The 9,787-nt window shown below is 54.6% G+C and overlaps 2 protein-coding genes across 12 annotated transcripts in view; one reads left to right on the top strand and one right to left on the bottom strand.

The window, feature by feature from the left end:
- Positions 1-3,156: 3,156 nt before the first annotated feature.
- Positions 3,157-4,295, top strand: CEBPD (CCAAT enhancer binding protein delta). The gene has a single exon (XM_004275031.3). It carries the CDS (start codon positions 3,251-3,253, stop codon positions 4,019-4,021), a length of 771 nt encoding a protein of 256 aa, XP_004275079.1. The 5' UTR covers positions 3,157-3,250; the 3' UTR covers positions 4,022-4,295.
- Positions 4,296-5,256: 961 nt separating this feature from the next.
- Positions 5,257-9,787, bottom strand: part of SPIDR (scaffold protein involved in DNA repair) — a 353,215-nt gene continuing 348,684 nt past the window's right edge. For 4 of the 11 annotated variants that reach the window (XM_033437698.2, XM_049700385.1, XM_049700389.1 and 1 more), the window contains 2 exons: positions 9,642-9,700; positions 5,257-5,733 (listed from right to left, as the gene is read on the bottom strand). In XM_033437698.2, coding sequence (XP_033293589.2) covers positions 5,569-5,733; positions 9,642-9,700 — 224 coding nt within the window. In that variant the 3' untranslated portion in view covers positions 5,257-5,568. Of the gene's footprint in view, positions 9,701-9,787 lie in introns of all 11 variants that reach the window. The other 7 variants (XM_033437699.2, XM_033437700.2, XM_033437703.2 and 4 more) reach the window with 5 other exon arrangements.

Genomic DNA, 9,787 nt, shown 5'->3' with positions numbered 1-9,787 from the left:
TTTCAATATCCACAAATCAACATGGTTAACAAATTGAAGAAGAAGAACCATACAATCATCTCAGTAGATGCAGAAAAAGATTCTGATAAAATTCAACACCCATTTATGATAAAACTCTCCAGAAAGCGGGCATAGAGGGAACCTACCTCAACATAATAAAGGCCATATATGACAAACCCACAGTTAACATCACACTCAACTATGAGATATGAAAGCATTCCCTCTAAGATGAGGAAAAAGACAAGGATGCCCACTCTCACCACTTTTATTCAACATAGTTTTGGAAGTCCTACCCGCTGCAATCAGAGAAGAAAAAGAAAAGAAAGGATCCAAATAGGAAAGGAAGAAGCAAAACTGTCACTGTTTGCTAATGACACGATTTGCTATACAGAGAAAATCCTAAAGATGCCACCAGAAAACTCTTAGAGTTCACCAAAGAATCTGGTAAAGTTACAGGATACAAAATAAATATATGGAAATCTGCTACAGTTCTATACACTAACAATGAAATCTCAGAGAAATTAAAGAAACAATCCCATTTACCATCACATCAAAAAGAATAAAATACTTAGGAATAAACCTACCTAAGGAGGCAAAAGGCATATAATCTGAAAAGTAAGACGTTGATGAAAGAATGTGATGATGACGTAAACAGATGGAAAGATGTACCTTGTTCTCAGATGGGAAGAATCAGTATTGTTAAAATGACCATACTACCCAAGGCAATCTACAGATTCAGCACCATTCCTATCAAACTACCAATGAGCTGTGGCAGGGCTGACAGGTGTGCCTGAGAGACTGAATCCACTTCACAGGAATAACAGGCTGGGAAGGCAAATCGCTCCTCCTTGTGTTCTATTACTGGGAACATGCGCAACTGTATGGCAGGTTGGACACCTGACTCACAGAATCAAATAACTGTTTTCAGCTCTGGCTACTTTGTAATCTGGGAGATCTGTCTCTTAAATTCCAGAGGCTGAAGTGAATGCAGAATTTTCTACCCATCACAGTAGGTTTTTAGTAAAATACACAGGCTTTATAAAGCACTGCCAAGGATGTGTGACCCTAATTCCCAGGGGCTTTATTCTTTTGGCCCTCATATTTCCTTTCCCACACACACAAAAAATACTGGAAATCAGGTTTATCCGAAAAGCCTGTATTTGTAACCTCACTATTGTCTGACACAAAACACATGAGAACATATCATACAGTTAAAATTATTCCTGAGCCAGAAGATGAACAAAAGTATCTAATCTGATAGTTGAGAATCATCATCTGAAGAGGGCGCTAGAGTCACAATTTCCCTCCTCTTGACACTGGCATTGCTCAAAAACATTTTCACTGTTCCAGACTTTCATTTGGAGAACTGTTGTTGCCCCATATCTTGCACCGTATGAAGCATCCGAAAGTGGTCCCTCGTGAGGACTGAGGTATGGCCCCTTCGTGTTATGAGTGAGCCGGCCCGATTTCCTAACCCCGACAGTGTCCCACAGCTGGAGCACATCCAGCCTCCTGAGTTTCTAAAGGACGGACGTGTTTAGAAAGTCCACATGAAGTGCTGCATTTGAACAACTCAAGTAAGCTCAACATAGCAACGTCCTCATAAACACGGGTGAATCCAAGGCTCCGACGTTTTTAAGGAATACTTTCTTATTTGACTGCTTCCTTTAGACAGTTTTCAGAACACAGGCTCAAGACTCCTAACAATGAGGAATCATGACCAACTTTGTATTTATCTCGGATAAATTAACAGTAGAGTTAGGAAAAGACAATAAGTGGAGACATTCAAGAAATGACTGTGGACAACTGCTGTCACAGAACTAAACTTTAAATTGTTTTATTGTATTTTTAATAGTCTTTCACTTGCCCTTAAACGTCATGACAAATCTCTACTTTGTTGGTCTACGACCTCTCCTTTCTCTTTTTCAGTAAAAGGGAAGAAAACTCTTAAATCTAAACATTATCATTACTAGTTAATACACTGAAAAAAAGATGGGCGTAGCATCTCTTTCAAGCTCAATCCCAATTTGACATCTGAATCTACTAATCATCTCACTGAATTATTTTCATGAGAATATGGTTCTCTGTGTATTTATTTTGCAATCCCTGACTGGGGAGGGCTTTAGTAGTGTTTTTATGGCTTCCAAAATAGATATGTCTTTCCTCTGGGTGTGCATGAACCACACTCTAAGTGTTCCTGGGTTTTACCTTTAATAGATAATTAATCGTGTGACATCCACATCACGGCTCCTGAGTAATTCTAGCGTATTATGTCTGTCCTCCTAGAAAACCTATTCAGTATACCATGGTGCCGTCATCAGAAGTCACCTCTGGAATACTGTGGAGCTTGTGCAGCGTTTGGTGTCGGGAAGCAACGAAATGAGAAAGGATGTGGACAGAGACCAGGTCCGAACAGGGACGGTGATGTGAAAAATAGAAGTGACCCGAAATGCCTGACCCAAATTGTAGGAAACGTTAACCAACAAAGCCAGTTCAGTCTTTACCTGCATTTTACAATGTGAAGAGCTAGCGAGTTAACACCGTGTCAGAGCTGCTAGTATAAAGCTTATTTTCCTCCTAAAGGGGACCCACCCCACTGCTTTGGATCCAAAGGCACTTCTTTTTGGAATAATACTGAACAGCATTAAAAAAAAAAAGAGCCTAGAACTAAAGACAGGACTGAAGTAAGACATCACCGCAAGATGGCACTGCTCTAGTGTCCCTGGAAGCAGCGTCGGGGTCGCGGGGCTCCCGGGGCTCTGAGTGTGGAGCTCCCGGGCGTTCGTGGGCTTTCCGGGGGCGCGGAGCTCTCGCGCGCTCGTGGTTCCCGGCTTCCCCCGGCCCTAGGCGCGCGGGGTTGGAGAGCGACCCCCGGACCCGGCGGAACCCCGCGGGGCAGCGTCTCCAACCCCGCCATCCGGAAGCCGCGAGACCCTAATTCCCTGAAGCCGCGGGGGAGCGCCCCCGGGCCCTAGTCCGCGCGCTGGCCCGGGCCCCGTTCTGGTTCCGCCCCGACTCCGCGGGCGCAGAGGCCCCGACCCACCAGGAAGGAGGAGGCGCGGCCGAGGGAGGGTCGTTCCCGGCAGCGCCGCGCGGGCCGGGCCGGCGGGCAGGAAGCACGGGGGAGGCGCGCGGGCGGGGGTCCCGCGGTCCGCGGCCGGGGCGGGGCGGGGCGTGCGCGTCAGTCCGGCTAGAAAAGGCGGCGCCCGGCCCGCCCGAGGACCGCGCTCGCCGTCGGCCCGACGCCGCCATGAGCGCCGCGCTCTTCAGCCTGGACGGCCCGGCGCGCGGCGCGCCCTGGACTGCGGAGCCCGCCGCCTTCTACGAGCCCGGCCGCGCGGGGAAGCTGGGTCGCGGAGCCGAGCCGGCCGCGCCCGCCATGTACGACGACGAGAGCGCTATCGACTTCAGCGCCTACATCGACTCCATGGCCGCCGTGCCCACCCTGGAGCTGTGCCACGATGAGCTCTTCGCCGACCTCTTCAACAGCAACCACAAGGCGGGCGCCCTGGAGCTGCTGCCCGGGGGCCCCGCGCGCCCCGCGGGCCCCGGCCCCGCGCCGCGACCGCTCAAGCGCGAGCCCGACTGGGGCGACGGCGACGCGCCCGGCTCGCTGCTGCCCGCGCAGGTGGCCGCGTGCGCGCAGACAGTGGTGAGCCTGGCGGCCGCCGCGCAGCCCACTCCGCCCGCGTCTCCCGAGCCGCCGCGCCGCAGCCCCGCGCCCCCAGCTCCCGGGGCGGCGCGCGACAAGGCAGCGGGCAAGCGGGGCCCGGACCGCGGCAGCCCCGAGTACCGGCAGCGGCGGGAGCGCAACAACATCGCCGTGCGCAAGAGCCGCGACAAGGCTAAGCGGCGCAACCAGGAGATGCAGCAGAAGCTGGTGGAGCTTTCGGCCGAGAACGAGAAGCTACAGCAGCGCGTGGAGCAGCTCACGCGGGACCTGGCCGGCCTGCGGCGCTTCTTCAAGCAGCTGCCCGGCGCGCCCTTTTTGCCCGGCGCGGGGGCGGCGGACGCGCGGTGACGCGGGGGGCGTGCGGGCTGCGGCCGCAGTGCCTGGAACCGCCGTGCCGGACCCCCGGGCGGGGCCGGGACTCGGACAGCTGCCGCGTGGACCCTAAGTTACTGTGACGGCAGCTTCTCTGCATCCTACGCCCGAGGAGGCAGCTAAGGTACATTCGTTAGAGAGACTTTTCGGACAAACCTTTGTACTGTAGATACGAGGAAAAGACTGAGCATGCTCACTTTTTTATACTGATTTTTACAGTATTTGTAAGAATAAAGGCGTGTTAGACCCACCTTGATTCCTGCCCTCGCGGCCCTCCGGACTGGCCGGGGAGGGCGCGAGGGCGCGTCTGGCTGGTGTGCGCCCCGGGGCCGGGTTCCTGGAAGGACCGTCGCTTTGCTTCTCCAACAGGCCAAACTCCACCTGCGGACGTGCCGGTTAACTTGCCGAGCGAGACCCGCTCGGGTGGAAGGCGCCCCGGGAACGTGTCGGAAACCGGCCGGAGCGGGTCCCACCTCGAGTCGGGGGCAAGGAGAGGAGGGCTCAGGTTATCCGAAAACCAGTCCCACTCATTCTGGCTTTCATGGGATTTGCTTTCGCTTCCCTCAGTCCTGTAGACAGCTTCAAGTAGATTTTCAAAGTGCATAAAGTACAGAAGTCATATAGGAGATGGAAAGGACGGTCACAAAGCTACTTAAAATCGGCTACCTTCCCGGTACTGGTAATGCTTCAAGGCTGAATCTGGACGAATAAATAAAGCCGTTGCCTTTCCCCCATGAGAGTGGGTACTAGGCAGCCTCCCTTGGTCTGGGCTGCTACGTCTATATTATGTAATTAGTTAACCGTGGCCTGTCATTATTACACTGTCATAAGGGAGGAAACGCGAAATCTTTGTAGTGTCCAGATTAATCCGTGGTTTTAGTTTTAACTCAGATCTCTGCCAACAAGGTGAACGATTCCCCAGCTCTCCTGCGGCAGCGTAGTCCTGCGCAGTGCCCGGCAGGACTAACCAGACCTGTCAGTCTCTCCGTAAGGAGCTACCATCAGGCCAGTCACTTTATCTCTACTTTATGGGAAACAGTTTTACCTCTGACATAGTTCCCCAGAACATTTTCCAAAAAATACTGAGCTGCAGAACGCTTAGGCTGGACACTGTGCAGAGCAGTAATATGACGATAGAGGACAAAGGTTTACACTCGGCAGGGTAATTCTTTGGGGAAATGTTAAAAGAAATATAAGAAAAACACGTTGAATCATTGTAAAATTTGAACACTTTAGAATTACAGTAGAACAAAATAACTTTTTCTACTATATTATTGTCTAAGGTAAATACAAAATGAAAACCTCAAGCTTATTTAAGCTCTATCGTGTTTCTAAATTTGCAGAAAGGCAATAAAAATATATATCATCGCAGAAAGAAGTACTTTGATTTACAGTTTACAAAGCCATTTTACTAACATTTGCCCCAATCGAAGTTCCACTTCAAGATCATAAAGGACATTCACTCTGCCTAGAGTTAACAAATAACTACCGAACCACCACCACTGGCAGCCACTTTGTAAAGTTCACGGATCCTGCGGCTGCCACCCGTGTGCTGAAGAGGCTCCCCCCTCGCTCAGGAGTTCCACCTCCTCCAATCCCACGCAGCTGGCCGGGCGGGTGGTGATGGACCGGACGAAACAGGTTATTGGCCCCACCTCCTTTCCAAGGACACTCCTCACCTCGTAACTCTGCAGGGATAAGAGGCAGGCTGGTTAAAGCAAACAGCCCTGGGCGTGCTGTTCCCATCGGCTAAGGACACCAAAGACAGAGCATTAGGCCCTTCCCCGGCCCATGACCCCTCTCCACCCCTCTCCAGAGGAGAGAACAGGCTGCAGCAAAAGCAAAGGAAGGAAGTGCTTTTTTCTGGTAGCCGAGTTTTTTTTTTTTTTTTTTTTTCTCGGTACGCGGGCCTCTCCCTGTTGTGGCCTCTCCCGTTGCGGAGCACAGGCTCTGGACGCGCAGGCTCAGCGGCCATGGCTCACGGGCCCAGCCGCTCCGTGGCATGTGGGATCTTCCTGGACCGGGGCACAAACCCGTGTCCCCCGCATCGGCAGGCGGATTCCCAACCACTGCACCACCAGGGAAGCCCCCGAGCTAGTTTTTACACAAGAACATTAAAAGTATCTGTGATCGATGTTTGTAGTGGGTGCAAGGATGTGCATCTCCCAGCTGGCCGTCCTAGGAGAGAAACTGGGGGGGGGGAACACATGGGAAGGGCCGTGCCCTGCGTCCCAGCAGGAGGCACACATCACGCCTGCTGCTGCATCCCACTTCCCCACTTGAGCAACACTTCTGGTCAAAGGACTTCCTTTGCCCCAAACTTCCCTCCTTAACAGGATCCCATTTCTCCCAGAGTTGCACTGAGCTGAACACCTCTTCCTATGCCACAGAAAGCCTTTCCTTCACATTGTTGGACGAATTGTCTTAGGGAACTGGTGAATTGTGGGCAAGTTTCGTCTCTACACGGGAATGCAGAGCCACGGGCGGCAGGGGCCCCAGGTGAGCAGGCTGGGAAGGTGTGCTGTGCCCTCCTGGCCTCCGTGGATCACACCTCAGAACAGTTTCTTCTGGGGGTGGGGCTGAAAATAGAGGTTTATTGGTCTTTGGAGACTGAAGCCCTAGAAGGTCACGTGTTCTTTCGGAAACTCCTTTGCTGCCACTTGCAGAGTAACGTCAGGAGTACCTCTCAGCCCTCCTCTGTGCCAGACACTTGACGGGCGTCTGTGGTGACTGAGCTCACTGCTAACTCGCCCCTCCACCATTAGTGTCTTGGCAGAGGGGACTCGGGGGGGGGGGGGGGCGGGTGTCAGACAACATGGCCAAAGCTGGCACGTCTGTAGCTCCTTGACAGGCACCTCGCTGCCCTACCCCTGGGTCCAGGCTGGGCGGCCAACTGGCTTCTCGTGAACAGAGTGGGAGGGGAGGGGCACTGAGTGTGTCCCAGGCTCTGTCAGGACCGGGGCCCATCTTCTGCCCGGCTCGGGACCCAGTCACATGCTGTGAGGGCGTCCAGGCCGTGTGGGTGTCTGGCCAGAGCCCAGGAAGGTCCCAGCCGACAGGAGCACAGCAGCCAGCCGGGGACTGAAGGGCCTCCTGGGACACCAGCCCAGCTTTGGGGCACCAGCTGCTGCCCCATGGAGCCTCGTCCAGACTGCAGGTCTGTGTGCAGAGTCGGTGTGGAAGCACCGAGCCTTGAGACGGCTCATTCTGAAGCAGTAAGTGTCCAGATCGGTCTGGGATGTGGACGCTGCCCTAAAGCCAGCTCACCGCCGTGGCTGTCTTCCCGCGTACGAGACAGGCACGGCCTCCCCACCGTGGCTTGCAGGGAGCTGCGGCTTTCCTGGTGGCACGCCAGGTGAAGCAGGGCTGAGAGTCGCCAGTCCAGGCAGGCAGAGAGAGGGAAGGAGAGGATGCAACTGGACGGTGGGGAGGCCTCCCGCGGCCAAGACGTCAAGGTCACTCCCAGGGCTTCTACCCGGGCTGGCTACTGAGGGCTGCACCTGCGCGTGGGTGTGGGCCCAGGCGGCTGGGTACGAGCACGGGCCTTGGCGTTGGAAGAAAAGTCTGCAGAAACCCTCTTTTTAAAGTGTCAGGGTTGGCAACTACAGTTTTTGATAATAACTGTCTCGTTTATAAATGGACATTACACTATACATTATATTGGGGAGAAGTTAAGACGGAGAAGTTAAAACAATCACACCAGTAAACTCACATGTGCCGGTCATACGAACGCACGTGTGTAAAATGTGCCTCTATTTTAAAGGCACGTGTGTGTGCCGGCCCGGAAGCAGCACATTTTGTTCCGGGAGTGGAGCCGCGGTTCTCGTGTAAAGTCATCTGATTCTCTGGATTTTGGCGGATGTACCTTCTCATCCTGAAAACCGACAGAATCCAGATGAGCCTCGTGGCCGATGCCCCCGGGAGGTCTCCTACAGGTAGGAAGGAAGGTGTCCGCTTCCCTCCAGGTCAGCGTAAAGCCTGAGAATCCACCGGGCATAGACCGGGGGGCGGTAGCGGGGGCTTAGGAGCTCGGCGCCCCCCCAGTCCTACCGGCCTCGCCTCTGACAGCAGAGCAGCCACGCAGGGTCACCGAGGCGCTCGCCAACTGGGCCGCACGCCCGCCTCTTGTGTCTCTAGGAGCAGCAGGAGTTTACTGTGGGGGAGGCACAGCCTGCCTCCACCCAAAGCGACACGTGAACGCGGGTTCCTGCCAGGTCCCTGGATGGAGCAGGTGGCTGAGGGCCACCCTCCTGGGAGCCGGGGGCCCAGGGGAGGCAGGTGCCTGAGTAACCGCAGGGCCGGCAGGTGCTCTGGGTGCCGTCCCCAGGCGTTCAGCCATGCGCTCTGCTGGGTTCGTTTCACTCTGTTCTTAAGCAGCACTCCCCCAGCATCCTCCAGAGGAACGTGTTCTCCGATGACCCGGATCTGCCGGCTTTAGTGCCCGTTTGCAGCCCCACCTTGGAACCCACTCCATCGACCTCACCTAAGCACCCGCAGTCCCAGGAACCGCGGCCTCGCCACCCGTGAAACGCAGGACTCCACGAGAGCGCAACACATGCAAGGCCCCCGCGGGCCCTACCCGGGCTGGCTACCCTGCAGGTGGTGAGCAGAGCGATGGCCCCGCTCTGCAGTGTCTCTGCATCCAGCAGGGAGCGTGCCGCGGGCCTACCCCGACGCCTCCCGGGCAGCATGGGCTGCGCCCACGGGGATGCTGGGGAGGAGGTGAGGCAGCACGGGGACAGCGGGCAGCACGGTGCCCAGGCATCACACACGCTTACTGACACGGACTGTCACACAGTCAGGCACATGTGTCTATAAGCCCTCCTACAGCAGGGTTCAAACATCAATCCCCACCACGCAGCAGCCCCCCGGACAAAGGTTTGCGCTGCCGGGGTCACCGAGTTGCTCTCAAGAGATGCGCGAGGCCAGGAATGAGAGCTGGAACCACAGTCAGACCAGGGATCCTTAAAGGTTCTGTGCACAGATTTGTCCACATTCCAATTTACTCCGAACTCTGACATCCGGTGCACATGAAAGAGTGTTAAGGGCTGCTTTTCCCCCGACACCCCAAGCCCAGGACGGGCTGGGACAGGACTGGCAAGTGGCCGGGAGAGCAGCCTGGGAGCCTCCAAATTCGGGCTGGCATCAGAGCTGGCATTTCGCTTCGGGAACCCATCACAAAGTTCTGCAAGTGTGAGCCTCCCCTTTCACAGCAGTCTCACGAGCTGGCCCATATCTGCCACCTGGCTGTGGATCCCAGCAGGGCACAGACACAGCACTCTCTCCAGGGCTCAGCGATTCCACAGGCCACTTGCGGGGCTTTCAAATGGCTCTGACAAGGACAGACCTCTCTCGTTTATGTGAGGACCAAAGGTAAGGTATGTGTGCTCAGGCGGTGCTTTCTTTGAGGAGCACACCTCACACCTCTTTACAAAGCTCACCACAGTAACAGGGCAGATGTGAGAAGTGAAAGTCAAGTTTCCAGGCACTCAGACTAGAGACCCAGCAATTTAGAAAAACGTGCATCTCAGGTAATTGTCCTGTTAAGGTGAAACCATGGCAGGAGGTTTAACCTGAAACCTCAAGACCGACTTACCATAATCAAAGCTGGGGGACAGATTCGTATGTCTACTGCAAGACCGATCAGAAAATAACCTCGATTCCAAAAGGGAAAGGATCTTGTTAGCAGACTCGGGCGTGAGTCAGAAGAGGGAGCAGAAGGCCTAGCCGAGTCTCGGGAGA

Source organism: Orcinus orca, chromosome 17 (genome assembly GCF_937001465.1).
Source record: "Orcinus orca chromosome 17, mOrcOrc1.1, whole genome shotgun sequence".
NCBI classification, from domain to species: domain Eukaryota; kingdom Metazoa; phylum Chordata; class Mammalia; order Artiodactyla; family Delphinidae; genus Orcinus; species Orcinus orca.
This window is presented reverse-complemented; position numbering and strand designations above follow the sequence as displayed.

What these genes read in the sequence shown, in the direction of transcription:
- CEBPD (XM_004275031.3), top strand. Translation starts at nt 3,251, where the DNA reads ATGAGCGCCGCGCTCTTCAGCCTGGACGGCCCGGCGCGCGGCGCGCCC.